General features: G+C 48.2%; 1 protein-coding gene across 1 annotated transcript; it reads right to left on the bottom strand.

Moving 5' to 3' along the window:
- Window positions 1–1,745: 1,745 nt before the first annotated feature.
- Window positions 1,746–17,240, bottom strand: LOC125728224 (G protein-activated inward rectifier potassium channel 4-like). The gene is made up of 4 exons (XM_049005259.1): window positions 17,171–17,240; window positions 5,775–5,857; window positions 4,642–5,512; window positions 1,746–2,077 (listed from the first exon to the last, which is right to left on the bottom strand). The coding sequence occupies exons 1-4, from the start codon at window positions 17,172–17,174 to the stop codon at window positions 1,746–1,748; spliced, it is 1,290 nt and encodes a 429-aa protein (XP_048861216.1). The 5' UTR covers window positions 17,175–17,240.
- Window positions 17,241–17,643: the final 403 nt, after the last annotated feature.

Here is a 17,643-nt window from a genome sequence, read left to right as displayed (position 1 = left end):
CATCCATTTTCCAAACCGCTTATCCTACTGGGTCGCGGGGGATCCGGAGCCTATCCCGGAAGCAATGGGCACGAGGCAGGGAACAATCCAGGATGGGGGACCAGCCCATCGCAGGGCACACTCACACACCATTCACTCACACACCATTCACTCACACATGCACACCTATGGGCAATTTAACAACTCCAATCAGCCTCAGCATGTTTTTGGACTGTGGGGGGGAAACCGGAGTACCCGCAGGAAACCCCACGACGACATGGGGAGAACATGCAAACTCCGCACACACGTGACCCAGGCGGAGACTCGAACCTGGGTCCCAGAGGTGTGAGGCAACAGTGCTAACCACTGCACCACCATGCCGCCCCATTTAATATATTATATGTAAATTTAATATATATTTACCAGTTCTATGTGTTCATTTTAGCCTATTCATTTACATTAATACCAGTGTTTCTCTATCCGTTCCTAGGGGACCCCCAGACGGTACATGTTTTTGCTCCCTCCAATCTCCCAGTAAGAGAAATAACATGGACTTGGGATGCCCAAGGTCCGGCTTGAGAAACACTGGTTTGTGCACGAATTGTCACTTCAGGGCTAACCTCTGAGTAAACTAGGTTTCCAATACACCTGGTATGTAGCTATTAATTTATCTTCCCACAAAACTTAGCGACTTAGAAATCAGTGCGGTTGGGGTGGTCAGGATTCCGTAGCTTCAGGGAAATCGCGCTACTCATTGCTGGACACGCAGCTTCAGGTTTAACGTTAAACGGCTCTTCTGAATCATGGCTGCAATAAGCACCGGTCCGTCGAATACTAAACGAGACGCGTTATCGGCGGTGCGCCGGCAGGAAAGGCTCTGCGCTTCCGCTTCCGTGAAGCTGCAAGCGAATTATTTTCCCCGTCCCTTTCTCACCTGGACAGTGCTGTGCGTTTTTCCCCTTTTTTTACAGCACGGTTTCTGTTTGCTGCCGGTCGTATACTTCTTTGACTCCTTAAAAACGGTACGTCGTCTGCACTGAAGACAGCACTCGGAGCTGAAATCGACCCTGGCTTAACCGAAATCGTACTTTATCGATCAGATCTATTTATAAGATCCACAGGGGGGGGGGGGAAAAACAAAAGAATTTACAGGACTTGTATATTTAGCAATACTGAGTTTTCTTCCAGCGTGCCGTGTTATACGTAGGAAGTCACATTGAAGAATACTAGCCATATAATACCGGTCAATGCATGTTAATGTCAGTGGCGATTTATAGATAATTTGTGTTTCAAACAGATCATAGAATCATGCTTAAGGTTTGATTTCGGGGTATTTCTTCTGGCCTTTTAATATTTCGGCAGGCTGTGAAGTAATTGCACCTGAAATATGTGTTCACACAAAACTCAAACAGGGTTCTGAGTGGAGCTGTGTGCCGTATGATCTTTACAAAAAGCATCAGGTTCCCTAAATGAGGCTGAAGAGGGGGATTTAACACCCTGACGGTGCTCAACGTCTTATATCCTATGGTCCAAGAGAGGCAGCCTCATCCCTGGAAGGATCCCAGCTGCCTCTGCTGCTCCTTCCATTCTCGGAGCAGTCTGTTGTTAGCAACGCATGCCGTTTGACGCGGATCTTTTGGATTAGGGCCCTTCCAGGTGGGCTTCCTCGACAGGTGTACCGCGTGACCTAGGGTCACATTCGCTAGATGCCCACGTGGTCGAGCTAAAGCTCCTTCTGCAAGCCACTGTGTCCACTGATCTAGCACCTACCCTACCCCTCCTGCGGGGCTGTTGGACTCCTCCACCTCCCCTTCCTCATCGCACTCCAGAAGCTGGGGTTCGAGGGTCATGGGCAAGTCCCGGAGATGGAGTCTAGGGGTCAGGCCTGGGTGGGGCAGCAGGGGGGAGGTCTGGAGTCCTCTTGGACCACTGGCCAGCTCTTTGGCGCTGCAGGAGGGTGTGTCCGTGGCATAGATCTCATGGAAGCTGGTATAGTCTACCTCATAGAAGCCCTGCTCCAGGGAGAGGACTGGGGTAAACCTGTAACCCCACAGCACCTCCGTGTCCAGGTAGGAGCTGCGGGCCTGGCAGGTCATTCCTGCGGAGAGGAGGAGAGCAGGAGGGCAGACGCTTGACACCTATACCTCTGTGATGCTCAGAGATCACAGGCGTGACCCTCGAGCTCAGCGGCAGAGGGGCAGGTCTGCACATCCCAGGCTATCAGTGCCCCTCCCTGCTTTTCACTTCTTTTGAACGGCTTTAGGGGACCAACGGCAATATCTGTTCCCATAGAGGCTTCTGGAAGGTTCCCTGTATATCAGAATCTCTAGCAAGAGAGTGGGGTTAAGCTCAGGAAAGACAGGACAAGAGAGACGTAGCTAGCAAATGCAGATACAGTAAGCACACATACTGACAGGCAGGGACACACATAAACATGCACATTTGTATTTATATCTTTGTGGGGACCATCCATTCATGACCACCTTAACCCCTACCCAGCCCTAACCTTAACCATAAGCAACCAAACTAAATACAAGATTTTTGGCTATTTTAGTTTTTCGATTGCAGTCACAGATTTTTTAAAAGTTGAGGTTTATATTGCGGGGACCTGAAAAACACACAGACACCCCCCTGCCTCCTCCTATGCCTCCTCCCACCTCCTCTTCACTCCTCCTCACACTTCATAAACTTCCAAGGCGCTTGTCTGACAAGATCTAATGGCTAGTCCTGGTGTGTATAGGCTCTTACGGGGTCCACTGGACCCCTGAGGTAAAATGTTCTAAATGGGTACAGGCCAAACAGCACAAATCTAAGACCTAACATCTAGTTCAGTAACACTGTAGCAAACTCACTTCCATATATATCAGGGGGGGTCCAGCCTAATATCAGGTGCAGTACTACAGTGGTTTTAAGAGCTTTCCATTGCCTGCGCTGACTCACACGGCAGGCGTTTAGGAAGGAAGCACAGTGGCCCTTTGAACCTAACCCCCGCTGCGCATTGCGTCACCAACAGCCCACTTAAGCACTGCATCGGTGTTGGAGGGACGGTGAGTCAGCTGACCTGGACCCGCTATGCCATTGGCAGGTCCATCGCTGTGGATACTAGTGAGGTGTTTGAGTGATTGGCTGGGGCAAACGATCAGGAAATTGATGGAATATGGGTCATGCCTTCTCAGAAAGATAGAGGGAAAGCGGAAACCTTCCACATATTTTAAACGATGAATAATTAACGACATTTCGTTATTCTTTTCAGACAGGTCTCGCCTGCCAAACTACTTCTGTCACATTTTTAGGCGCATTTACCAGGGAACATCAGTTTCCGTGATAACCAAATAACCTCCAGCCGGCTTAAGCGTGATATGCTCTGTGGCATTTAAGCCAAGGTGATGGTTGCTTCCTTTTATCTCCAGTCCCCAAAAGTCAACCGACGGCGGGTGATGCCTGCAGGGTTTTCCCACTTGGGTAACTTTATGGCAGACAGAAAAACGGCACAAGAAAATGGCCTGGACTAGCTGATTAGCTTAGCATGAAGGCTCGAGTGTGGCCTGGACTAGCTGTGTAGCAGTGTAGCCAGTTAAAAAATAACCATAGCTGCACATTGGGTCTCATTATAGTTCACTGGCTACGGACCAACAAAAGCAGCACTGTAAAAAAGCAATTAGCTTCATGCAACACTTCAGCTCCCTGTGAAGAATAATTATACTGGCTTCCTGATCTATATTTCAGAGGCACACAAAGTTATATGTTTGAACCAGGGTGACCAGCTCTGGCCCTTCTGTATTTACAGCACCGCATGATGTTAATTATAGCATGATAAATTACATCCAGAGAACTTTACTTGACAAAATGCCAGCACGCAAGATTGCCGGGTAAAGGAATGGCTGCAAATATAGGTGCTGGCCCCATTAAAAAGGTCTTTCGGTTTGATAACAGTGAAAAAGGCGGATTGCTCTGGGAGTTACGCTCTATCAGATCTATTTTTGTGGAGTACTCCTGTCAAAACTCAACAGCGATCTTAACGCGGCATCCTTGCAGCTAACCAGCGCAGTACGAGTGGTGACCTGGACCGGCAAAGGCGGCATCGGCAGTGCAGACCGAAGCGTTACTCGCTCCATCCTCCTCCGCCTCCCCCTCATACTCCACCTCTTCCTCACTCGACAGGTACCCCGTTAGTGTCGGTGCACTTTTTTTTTTTAAAGCTGAGCGAGAACCTTAAACATCATTGACATCAAGGTATAAATGAGATAGGATCTGTGGTGGGTGAATTGGCAAGTAACGTGACCTTTTTCCTATAAACACGGCATTGTAACACTGTGTAAAGGACAGTCCTGAAAAATGGACCCATGGTCCGGCTTTAGCAAAAGCAGACGGATCAGCCATCTTTTGGGTCCTGGTTGGCAGAGTAGCATCACCGACAGCTGAGATTGGAATTGGGGCTCGAACATTAGGGGACAAAGAGGTCATACCGGGACGCTGTGACTAGAGGTGGACATTTCAGGTGCAGAAAGTAAAAATCTAGACCAGGATGTTGTTTCAGCCAATCAGTTGAGCATAAACACTCAGTCACAGAGTGTTCTATTGGTTGGTTGAAACTAAATCTTGGTCTGGATTTTTACTTTCTGGACCTGAAATCTCCACCTCTGGCTGTGACCAAAGACCTACCTGTAGCCTCTACCATACCCTCCAGGATGACCACCATCTCAAACTCTTCCTTCTCCATCCGTGCCTGAGTCCACTCCCAGAAGGGGCTGCGCTCGTTGATCTCGTGGGCAATGGTGAGTGGTGAGACGAGGAAGAGGCGGTCATCTCCCGTGTCGAAACCCACGTTGATGTCGGTCTGGTTGAGTGGGATGAACTCACCCTCCTTGGTCTGCTGCGAGCGGATGAGCTTGGCACGGATGGAGGCCTCCACGATGTGTGAGTTGCGCAGGTCGCCCACGCGGAACATGAGGCAGAGCCGCCCATCCCGCACCGACACCACAGCCTTGTGAGAGAACACCAATGTCTCCGCCCGCTTTTTGGGCTGAGAGATTTTGACAAACATGCAGCCCACCATCAGGGCATTAACGATGGATCCCAGGATGGCCTGGAGAAGCAGGAGGATGATTCCTTCTGGGCATTTGTCGGTGATGACACGGTAACCATATCCGATGGTGGTCTCCGTCTCGATGGAGAAGAGGAAGGCCGACACGAAGCTGTTGAGATTTTCCACGCAAGGCGTCCAGCTCTCCTCGCCAACATGGCCTAGGTCACCACGCGCATAAGCGATTAGCCACCAAAGCAACCCAAAGAAGAGCCAGGTCACGCAGTAGACCAGGGTGAAGACCAGCAGGCTGAAGTGCCACTTCAGGTCCACCAGTGTGGTGAAGAGGTCACTGAGGTAGCGGTAGGTCTCCTGCACGTTGCCGTGGTGCACATTGCACTTGCCATCCTTCTGGACGTAGCGCTGCCTGGGCTTGGTGCTCTCGGAGACCAGGCACATGCGATCCGTGCAGATCGGGATCTCTCTCACAGGCTTTGGGAGCTTCTTCACCTGCGGGCCAGATGGAACTGCTGGGAATATCTCCATGTGAGATGCAGCCATCGGCAAATCACTGGAAACAGACTGTCGGCGAGACTGACGCTCACAATGTAACCCAATCTAATTCTGGGCTAATGCTAATATTTTTTTTTCCCAGTCATATTGTACTGTTCAGTGAGGTGTGACGGTCGGGTAAAAGGGACTGAAGGGTGATGAAGGGTGGGTCAGTTAGCAGGGCCTGGTGTGTGGAGAGCGAAGCTGAGATGATCCTCACCTTGGTGGACAGCACTCCTATCTCCATGTCGTGGTCCGTATACGCCCGCGAGTCTCCAGCCATCCTCAGTGCGATTTGGTCACCTGGAACGGGGGGGGGGATGAGGGGCAAAAGGTCTGAGGACGTCTGATGTTTAACCCTCTGGGGTCTAGGGGTAAGGAACACACTTTCGCTGACTGGGGCATGGTCACACATTTCATTCAATATCATAAACTTAATTCATGGCAAATACGTTATTTCTTATATATTTGTTTTGGCATTAAACTCATCTTAATCTTAGTGCACTTAGTAAGTATGTCAGATTTATGTGAAGTCTGTAATTTGACATCAAAGTATAGACATTGAAAAATGCAGGTTGGAATACTTGCAGAAATATTATAAGAGTACATAGTAAACAATGATGGAAACTGGTTTTGATCCCAGATATCTGATCACCAAAGTCTTGGCTACATGAAGATGACTAAATGGTGTAGTTGCAACATTCAGTTGGATAAATAAGTAAGAAAAACCGAACTCATGTCACTATTTCTGGGCTCCTTTCATTGAATATGTAGCAACTTTCGTGTGTCTGCATGAGCCATTCACACCTGGCCACACCCCCCCCCCCCTTTTATTGCGCTGATGGGGATGCATCTGGATCGCGTTTCACCGAGAATTCCATTTGAATACGCGCTAATGCGGCTATTTAGAATGCGAATAGCGATCTTCAGGTGGGGGCGGCACTATACGCCCCCCCCCCCCCATGCAGGTAAAACAAATAAAGGTGACATGGTTTACTTTTTTGCCGATTTAACCTAATTTTAAAAACTTTAATGCTTCCCACGATTGGCGTTTTGAAAAGAAGACAGATTACGGATTTAGTCAGTGGTCTTTTCACGATTCTACATGAAGATTTGAGCGAGATATAAACTGAAATAGACGCGAAAAGTGAGCTGCGGCAACGACGACGCACTCGACCCCAGAGGGTTAACTCAGGGCCACCAATATAGAGCAAGGAAGGGTAAGACTTTCAGAGGTCCAGACGCTAGGGGGGGCCCAGCTCAGCAAATTGCATCATCAGCAGACTCTCTCCCGCAGATTTTCTTGTTACCCCACCCCCCCTCCCGCCATGTCTAGCCCTGGTTTAAGTCCACAAAGTGTCTGCTATCGACTTAAATTCTTCTTTGAAAAATTTCTCTAAAAACAGGCCTGCATGCCTTTTAAGTCATCCCCTGCATCTCCCCCCTGGGAGGCGCCGTTTCACGTTGGCCTTGAGATCCCACCTGATGCTTTGGGATGACAGCAAGTGTACCAGGAAATGCCCCCACGTGCAAGTGAGCGGCCCCACTGGCGAGCTCACTGTTTTTCGAACGCTTTCTGGCGAACGTAACGTCTCCCGGCCCTGGAACAGTGCCGCATGGACGCCGCATCTGTTGCACCTTCGGGATCGCATGTCTTCTCCCACGCGCAATAAGGACCTTCAGTCTGGCGCGGCCATGGCGGAGAAATTAGGCCTCAAATAGCCCAGAGTGGGTGGGACCCATGTGTGCCGCCAATCACTGCCGGTAACTATGGCAACTGGTGATTGACAGTCATGATAAACCAGGCCACTGTGGTCTTTGATGTCTTATATCAGCATTTCTCAACCCAGTCCCCAGGGACCCACAGGTCCACGTTTCGGTTCCCTTCAAGCTCCCTGCCAGACAGTGCACACTTCTGGCTTTGTCGTCTGACGCCACACCTCCATTTTTTCCTGAAGCCAAAGTGAATTACCGGAACCAGTCCACAGGGATGTTAGCATGTTAGCAGTGTGCCTTCTTGGTGTTCTGTCTATCTGTCCAGCTCATTAGGACTTCAGCACTATTCACAGTGAAACCCAACCTGACTCTGGGCTAAAGTTAATGTTTGTTTTTCCATTCATACTCTAAAGGGGGCAGTCAGGCGTGACCGTCGGGCAATAGGAGCTTGGTGGTGAACGCTGGGGCAATTAGCGTGAAATTAGCATGACAGAAAAAAAAGCGCTTACCAGCTCGAAACCCATTAGTGCCTCCGTTGTTATACCCTAGAACCACATATCTACTCAGAGCTGCCTTGATGAAGTTCTTTTGTCTGCAAACTGAAGTTAGGAATGAATATTCATTGTTTAAAGGTCTTGGGCACCATGTCCACCTACGGGCCACTCACAGAGACCCCCCCCCCCCCCAGGACAAACCAAAGGGGGGGGGCAGCTCGGGGTTTTAGCAAGGCTGGTAACTTTGCATAAATCTGTCTGCTGGTGCAAAGATCATAAAGGTCACCTGACCATGTTCCCTGACAGACCCACAGCTGTTTGCTGATGGTCTCAGTCTCCCTCCAGGTTTCCTCTCAGGCGTGCAGTTCCTGAGCTGGACCTGAGCCCTGGAAGGAGCGCGTCTGTCTCTGAGGGTCACTCTCACCTCACAATTACTGCGCTGTCCCTTTAAACATGAGTCCCACACACACACACAGAGCCTGGGTGGGCGGAATACGGCCGGACTCCGTAGACAAGTAGATCCACGCTGCTGTGCTCTGGAGTGTGTGGGCATCATGCCTGGAATTCAGTCTGAAAGATCCGTAGTTCGCCGCACTGCAAACCCTTCCACACTCACGGTCACCCAGCAGATGGGGGGAACCGGGTGGTCTGGTGTGGCGACTGGGTTTACCCCCGCACCCTGTCCCAGCTCCGCACTGTACCCCGATGGTTCCTACCTGTGGTTCCTGATAGACTGGACCTCCTGGTGCCTGCCCCGTTTCTGGATCAGAGCCCCTCTGCCTTGGAGGGTTCTCCATGTCCTGCTCTGGGAGCTGATGTTCCCGCGTGGTCGCTCTTCTGTACCCCCCCGTCCATCCCTGAACCGGCTAGCGACCGTGCAAACGTGCGAGTGAGTATGGTGCCTGTTCGTCTGCCTGCTTCTGTCTGTGTTCAGCCCTAATCGCAGGTCCTGTCGATTCGCGGTGTCTGTGTGTAGGGGGGAGACACCGTGTGTCAGCTCCGCTTGTGTGTGTGTGTGTGTGTGTGTGTGTGTGTGTGTGTGTGTGTGTGTGTGTGTGTGTGTGTCTGTGTGTGTGTGTGTGTGCGTGTGTGCGTGTGTGTGTGTGTGTGTGTGTGTGTGTGTGTGTGTGTGTGTGTGCGTGTGTGTGTGTGTGTGTGTGTGTGTGTGTGTGCGTGCGTGCGTGCGCGAGGTGGATTGCGAGTCTCCTGTTCCTCCTCTTCTATCTATCCCAGCAGGGGAGTCGGTTTAAGCGCCCCTGTGCATTGTGGGTAGACGGGCCGCCGCTCCTCATGCCCGTCCTCCAACAGCTGAACTAAGACCTAGTGAAGGTGCCAGCTGAAGACCTAGAACCCCGTAAGATGTCTGCAAACATGCCTCTCAAAGTCTATGTTGTGAAATGACCAGAATGGTTCTGAGTCCCACACCAAACCCTTCGAGCCCCATATTTCATGTTTTGCTGCTGAAGCAGGATGCTGACAACCACCCATATATCCATAGTCAGGGCTGTGGGGGAGTCTGGGGTACAGCCTGGACAGGACTAGTTAGGTGCCAGGTAGCAGTTAAGCATTTTGTGCATCTTTGGACTGTGAGAGGAAACCCTGAACCAGCCTGACAAGGGCTGCAAACCCCACAAATGGCGGAGGCGAGATTCAAACCCGCAACCCTGGAAGTGTGAGGCAACAGTGCTACTGCAGCTAAAGTTTGACAGGAGCTGTCATGGATATGGACAGTTGTGGACAGAGGGGGCTGGCGAGATGCGTTGCGGTCCATCTCTGCCGTAGAACAGGCGCTGCAGTTTTGATCACGGGCAAGGGCCCACGTGGCTGGAGATGCAGCCGATGACTCATTTTAATGCGATTTACAGCAGCATGGCTTCAAACGGGGTGAGTGAGGTTATAAGACAGTATGACATGCATAAGTAGCTGGTTTCACAGCAGCCGTGCTATGATCCTGCAGTGGATGCAGTGGGTCGGGAAAAAGGCCGTGTCATGTGACTGTTGCAGTCATGCGACTGCAAATATCATGCGACTAAAGGTTCTCTTTAAGAGTGTTAACTGAGTGCCAATCTGTGTGTGCAGCTGGAATAACTGTGCCTCTCTCTCTGTCCCCCCCTCCTCTCAGCAGAACCTCCTTTATCTCTTTCAGAGCCTTAGCTGAACTTTGTCTCAGTAGAGTTTGAAAGAACAGGATGCTCTTTAGAAATCGGTGAACTTGGCAAAAACAGCACGCTTCCCAGCATAGTAATTTGCAGGCGGGAACATACGAGTCTGCGTGAGATGCTCTAAAACGTGAGTCAATATACCTCAGTGTTCAGCTCACAAAGTGTGACATCATCGTGTCCGTTCTGTCGCTAAAACAGGCCGTAACTGTACTAGCTAAGGATGTGGTGTGGGGATTACAAGTATTACGCTTCTGGTTACCGCAGGCTTGTGAAACGTGCACTGTCACTCTTGAGGAACACGAGATTTTGTTGTCTGATGCCACACCTCCATTTATCAGACAGCTACTCTCTCGCAATCCACCAGGAAGGTAAAAAAACAAGTTTCCAGGCGATGCGCATCTGTCACGCGGCACGCCGGGCCGATACTGGGGCAGGGAGGCGTGGCGAGGCGAAAGGTTTCACTTTCTGAGAATGTTACAGTATCTCCCTGCCCCGCTTTCCAATGAAAGGAGCCCTGAAAGATGGCCAACGAGGAAGAGAGGGACGACGGTGACAAAAGAGCCTAAAGGAATCCTGAAGTCGTGATTAAAATCCAGACTAATCCTCCCTGGCACAGTGCCCACTCCCTCCCAGTGCACCGTGCCTCTTGCTGCCAGGGGACAGTGCAGTTAAGGAGCCAGGCAGCTCACCAGGATGGTATGGGCTCGAATCCCAAGAAGACAGCTTTCGTTAGCTAACTGGAGGTAACTAAATATATTAATGTATTAAGATAATAATAGACTATATATTGATAATAATAAAACTATCATCCATACTGTATTTTAGATTCTGTACCTTCATAATGACTTATAGTGGTCAGTACAAGAATTATGGAAGCTAGTACTGCATTATGAAGGTATCTGTAGTGCATTACAGATGAGAACTTCATTCATAATGCATAATAAACATGCCTATAATGTGTTGTGCCTTTTCATACATATTTATAGGCATGTTTTCCACATGTCTTTATAATGCAAGCAAAAAGACAACGAGCTTCATCACATGTACAAACATGCTGGTCACATGACCAGGCCATTTTACTATAAGCACGTTTGACAGACCCCTGTACACAGCAAGGCAGTGCTGTACGTAATTGTATTTAAGGGCGGAGTGTTGGCTCTGAGGCTAGGGATCTGCGCCAACAACCGGAATGGCTCCAGTTCAAGTCCCGTGAATGCCATGAGCGATTCTACTCCGTTGGGCCCTTAACCTGTAATTGCTTTGTTCTGGGTATGACGTTAACCTACATCCAGCCCTGTAAGCAGGTCCTACAAAAATTTGAGGGTTGGTGACTGAATTGGCACTCCCCCCCCCACCCACTGGAAAAAACTCACACTGTTCCATTCCATCTGAACTAGCATGATGCTGATGTATTTGATTGACTGTACTTGGGTTCTCATCCCTGAGTGGTTTGTCGTGTGGTGGCAACATGCTGTAATCAGCGTGCATTCCTTACCTCTCTCGTAGCCATGTTAATAATGCATTATAATGTGTTATAAATGTGCTCATCGATTCTTATAGACATGGAATCGATGGGAAGTGTTACAATTATTAAAAAACAAAAAAGACGCAGGATTTATAATCTTATGCTATGGGAAATTATCAACCTTCATAGAATCTGATCATCAGGCAAGCAGTAGGACCTGACCAGGCAATTGACGTGGACTTCTTTGTAGAGCACTGACTACCGAACCAGGATAGACACCTTCGTATTTAAGATCCACTTACAACAAACTATCGGAGTAGAGCGGCTTCATTGCTTAAACATGTTTGTTAAACCAGAATGGAAGCTGAGGACCTCATAGCTGGGACGATGAGTGTTTGGGTCGCTCAGCATGTGTTTGGTGAGCAAACACAGGTTAGCCACTGCTATGGGCTGTTAATGTCACTAGCTGTCAACTCACTCCTAGGACAGTAAACAGAGAGAGCCTGCGTTTGAATGGCACGCATACCAGCTCGGCAACATCAAGTGTAGGCAGGCGTCTCTACGGCAACAAGTTCCTGTAGTGTTTTAAATTATTTAGACAGCTGGGTATTTCACCTCAAGAGACCTGTAGGGCCCTTCCTGAGAGCAGCGGGGTATTCTTCGTACATGGATTAAGATATCCCAGATCAGAGGACATATCCCGCATCATCTAATCCTGGATACGGTTATCCGGCTGTTTCAGTTCTTCAAAGCCACAGGACACTCGGATTAGCAAAGTTGGATTGAATGATATGAGAAAACGGCACGCTTCTGTGGACACTGACTAGGCTGTATATCGTATATCGGCACTCAGAACCATGATCCACAAGCGTGACTGGCTGTCTAAAACATCAAAAGCGAAGGCGCAATCCTTACGCGTTTTTTTGGGGCATTGCGCGCTTCGTAGGAATTGCGCTCTCGCTTTTACCATTTTGGGCACATGATATTTAATGAAAAATACATGACATAATATATGAATTATATTATTAGCAATATATATTATATTAATATATAATAACATTGTTGGATGAGGACACAGTGTCTGACCAGTCTTGTGGAGAAGATGACTTCGCCAGCTTTGGCTCGTAATATACGGAGCTCGTAAATTGCCGCTGAATGTTATTCCCTCCTGACCGAAGCGGTAGCTGTCAAGGAGCACACGCTAAAGGTTATTGATGATACATATATATATAACCCTATATACACTCAATTTGGAATGCTTATTTGCCGAATAATGTATAGATAGATGTAACTCTAATGGTGTGAAACTATTTTTCTGCATTTTACTGTAACATAGTAACTACATGGACTTTCTAATATGTAATAATATGCTGTGAAGATATGGAGAGGTATTATTCTATATATATATACACACACACACACACAGGGGTAATTCTAGGGACTCCGGGGGTCCTAGGGGGGCATCCAACCCCCATGGTAAAATTACTGTGAAGTGTAAATGAATAATATCAGCAAAGAGAAGTTAATAAACATGAGACCTTTATTTTCACTTTTGTGAAATGCACAAATATATATATATATATATATATATATATATATATATATATATATATATATATATATATATATATATATATAGAGAGAGAGAGAGAGAGAGAGAGATGCTCTTCTTATGATCACACCAATCGGTTGCCCTCGTAAGGAAGGCGCGGCTATGGTTCGACGGGTTTATTGAATGAACTCCTCTGTTTTTGTCAGTGATCTACTCTTGTTTACACTGAATAAACCTGCTCCGAGCAGGTCTGAGCTTACAGATTGGTTGCTTTGACAACAAAATGCTAAGCTCAAAAACAAAAACATAGTTCAACCTTACAAACAGGATGATGTATTGTGACAAAATTGTATTTACGAAACCGAATCTTAGAAGTTGAAATTTATTGTTCATCCCCCAGACTGTGGCAGTGCATTCCAAAGTTTCAGCACTACAACACTAAATACGCCACCCGTGAAATGTTATCTAAACCAAGGTACTGGGTATGATGTTAAACTGCATTTGGGAGTTGATGGTGGGATTGGCACTCCAGTCACTGTAAAAATTTCACCCAGTGCTGAAACAGCGGACAGGACTCTTTTCTTCTCTGTGAGTAAGTGACACATCATCTACGGTCTAGTTACCCACGTCTTGTTCACAGAACATTAGGCACATCCAAATTAGTTCCTCTGAGAGTTGTAGTTAGGGCAGGTGAGGGAACAGTGCTTATGAAATAATCCCCACATCCTCACTGCACTTGCGACCCTCAGGGCCCAGTGAACTTCTCCAGGCTGGTGGTAAGGCTGTCCTCCTAGCACTGCAAGCAATATGTGCTTCCATCTGGGAGACGGGCGTCACCTCAACTGACTGGAAAACCTGGACCTGTAGTCCTTATTTGGAAAGTGAATGGTGATCACCTGGATTGCGGCAACTACTCGGGGGATAACACTGCTCTCAGTGCTGAATAAGGTCCTTGCTAGGGTCATCTTCAACGGGATCTTTAATCACTTGCATGCCTACCAGCAAATGTGAATATTGGCAGAGTTTCTCTGTAGCCTTTGTCAATTTTCATAAAGGCTTCCACACAGTTGATCGAGCAGCCCTGTGGGACACCTTGAGACTTCACAGGATCCCCCCCCCCCCCCCCCCCCTGAAGCTGCTGGATGTCATGGTCGGGCCTGTACACTGGCTGTGAGTGTTGAACAGTGTGGAGGCAAAACCTCCGCGTTCTTCCCAGTTGATTCTGGGGTTCTCCGGGAGTGTTTTCTTACTCCTACTCTGTTCAGTGCTTGCATGGACTGGGTGTTGGGCAGGGTCGTGGGGTCCAGCAGCTCTGGGGCGTCCGTTGGTGAAGAAAGATTTACTGATCTTGACTTTACTGACAATACTTTGATGTTTGCGGAGTCTCTGATCAGAGCTTTCAGGAGACTGAGCGAGGATTCTGAGTGTCTGGGTTTGCGAGTATCCTGGATCTAAACCAAGATGCAGGCCTTTAATGACCTCTTTGGCCAGCCATCAGCCGTGTGTCTGTCTGCAGAGAGAATGTCGACTGTTGAGAAGTTGACTAGCCTCGGCAATTCATGTCTCTGGTGACTCTTCCTATGAAGTCTGCAGACCCCAAACGAGCTTGAAGGGCCGAATGGCCATCTCTTGTTTGTAAATTTCTTATGATTGGGAGAGCATGGGGGGTCATGAGGTCGCCGGAAAGGGGTATGTGGAAATCTGGTTATCTTTCCAAGTCTTTAGAGTCCTGGTGCTCCCTGTCTTGTTGTATGGCTGTGAGACATGGATGCTGTCCAGTAACCTGAGATTAAGACCGGACTCCTTCAGTACTGTGTCTCTTTAGAGAATCCTTGGGTACCACTAGTTTGACTTTGCGTCAAATGAGCAGTTGCTCATGGAGTCCTGATGAAGAACATTACCTGCATTGTGAGGGAGCGTCATTACTGAGGACCTGAGCGGCTGGACCAGGCCAAGGGAGACGCCCACATAACACCTGGCTGCGATAGAAAGATGCCCATTTCCGGAGGGTGCGACTGGACCATGTGTCAACTGGGATCCCAAGGTGTTCCGTCGTGTGGTGTACCAGTGTACCCGTGCATGTTTCCCAACCTGACCTGAGCTAGCTAGCATGAGGTAATTGGAACCTGAGGGTCTTAGTGTACGGGCTTGAAGAACACGAGTAATGTGGATGCATTTTGTAGCCCTCTTCAGGACCTTTGTGCTGTATTAGTTAATGGGTCTCAAATGCTCCACAGCACTAGACTGCTGGGAAACTGCTTTGGGTGACACCTCTGTCCCCTCAGTTTTAGTGTCCTCTCTCCTTCACTGCTCCCCTCTCCCCCCATCTCCTTCACGTCCGACAGGTTGGGTGACCTCCTCACCTTCTTCATTCTTCTGCATGCCTTTTCTCCCACTTGCCCTTGGGTTGTTTTACGCTCCCCCTGCTAGGTCCCAACTCAGCATGGACAACACCTCCCCATCTTTACAGGGCAGGTGTGCTGGGCCAGACACACCAGTTCTTCAGCCCTGCAATCTACTTCCTGTGCATACTGCTGTTATATACCGAGGAGGCACCCCGCTCACCCTGACCTGACCCACCTTGACCTGGCCCACCCTTGAGGTGTTTCTTGAGGGTGGAGAGGGGATCTGATGACCAGACATGCTTCAGCAACTCTTTCCAGCATTGAGGAACCATGCAAGGGAACCGCATGGAGTGACACGTCTCGCATGGTGGAGGGAGTTTCCAAACAGCGTTGGCTTGCTGACCAAAGAGGGCGAGATGGGACATGGGTCTTGCGGAACCTTTTAATAGAAATAGGTGCCTGTCCATCAAAGGACCTATAAGACCACAGCAAGGCCTTGAACTTGATGTGAGCACCGATAGTTCACCAGAGACAAGCAAGGGTGTGACATGAGAATGTCCAGGCTGAATGAGTATCAGACATTCTGCTGGGTTTTGAATCATCTGCAGTGGCCTGATAGCACAAGCTGGTAGACCTGCTAGTAGAGAGTGCATGGCTGTAATCAAGTTCGTGTCCAGCCTTATGTGGAGGAGGAATGCAGAACCAGGTCTCTAAATCAGGAGGTCAGGAGGATGAGGAAGTGGTTTATCAATGTAGATATCAAGGGAGATCAAGTGGCTAAGGACACTTTTCCACCGCACCAGATACTGTACTTTTGCTAATAAAAAAGTGCTGCTTTACCTATTCCACTGACTTCTGGTTGAGTACAAGGAACAAAAGTACCAGGACCAAAAGTACCAGGACCAAAAGTACAAGGACCAAAAGTACAAGGACCAAAAGTACCAGGACCAAAGGTACCAGTAACAAAAGTACAAGGACCAAAAGTACAAGGACCAAAAGTACCAGGACCAAAAGTACAAGGACCAAAAGTACCAGGACCAAAGGTACCAGTAACAAAAGTACAAGGACCAAAAGTACCAGGACCAAAAGTACAAGGACCAAAAGTACCAAACCAACTGGGGCACTTTTTATGTATATAACCTGCAAATAACCTGCCGCACAATCGCAAAACACATGCACCATTCTGGAAAAGCGTAGTTACAAACTCTGAAAACAATGGTAAACAAAGTGAAACACAAGTAATAATAATGGATGTGTGGACAAATGAAGAGATCCAAGCTTAAATTGCAATCTGGTCTGATCTGGTCAGGATGGCATGACAAGAGTTAAAAAGCATTTGCTATAATATACTAGGGCTGCAATTTTTCAAATATCACAATGTGATTTTGTTGCAATAAATTTTGGGATATTTCTAAAGCAAAAAAGGAGTTTTTTTTGGCCTAAATTTCTCACAAAGCTGCCTAAGAGTGATTCAAATAGCAAGGATGACAATGAGGGAAGCGGTTTCAATTAACAATTAGACAAAGGTTGAGGACGCTTCTTGGAATACCAGAAACTAAAACACTAATTCACCTGAACAGAATTGCTAACGAGGCTGAAACCAAAACCCCTGAATCCCGGAAGGCCTCTTCTCCAGCGTCCCCTGACTGATGAGCAGCCTGCCCTCTCCCCTGCTTCACATCTGGATCTGAAGGAGCATCTCTTGATCCTCATGGACCTCCATAGACATACCTTGTCTTGTCTTCTTCAGCAGCCACTATGATAACTTGAACTCTGGTTTGTACATGTAATATTGCTTACTGCTGTCAGCCCTAACCCAGTTAAACATTGTTCCCTTAATTACCCAGTAAAACATAATTTAATTAAGCAATTTGTGTCTCACCCATGTAGAGCTAATCATCTCCCCTGGATTCACCTTCATTCATTTCATCTTCTTCACCTTCTGCCATTACACCCATCAAAGTAGGCTGACACTCCAGGAATACCGGCATCTTCTGCTTCTGTCTCGTGTCCCAGAATAGCTGTTGTCCAGTTATGTTCCATTTTCCTCATCTTCAATCACAACTCCTTTCTACTTCTGAGCCAGAGAATCATTTCTTCTGCAGCCCTCCTCACGACAGCTGAACAGGATTTCGGGGGGGGGGGCGCAATAAAGTGTCCCAGAAAAAGAACCCCCAATTTTAAAATAGAAAATAAAAAAGTGTGTTCCGAACTCTTAAATTACAAGGCCCATCATTCCAGCTACATTTGTATGTGAAACTACAGTTTCGCTGATGCCGGATGCTTCCGAGGTAATGCCGGAAGGTGTGCGGCTCAGCGCAAGGTGACGCCAGAGGGCTACACTTCTCAGTGTGA

Source organism: Brienomyrus brachyistius, unplaced genomic scaffold (assembly GCF_023856365.1).
Source record: "Brienomyrus brachyistius isolate T26 unplaced genomic scaffold, BBRACH_0.4 scaffold212, whole genome shotgun sequence".
In the NCBI taxonomy this organism is placed as follows: Eukaryota; Metazoa; Chordata; class Actinopteri; order Osteoglossiformes; family Mormyridae; genus Brienomyrus; species Brienomyrus brachyistius.
This window is presented reverse-complemented; position numbering and strand designations above follow the sequence as displayed.

Excerpts from the sequence above, each read along its gene's own strand:
- LOC125728224 (XM_049005259.1), bottom strand. Across the intron at positions 5,513-5,774 it reads TAGGAGTGCTGTCCACCAAG|GTGAAGAAGCTCCCAAAGCC; the intron begins GTGAGGATCATC and ends TCTGGCCCGCAG. Across the intron at positions 2,078-4,641 it reads GGGTATGGTAGAGGCTACAG|GAATGACCTGCCAGGCCCGC; the intron begins GTAGGTCTTTGG and ends TCCTCTCCGCAG.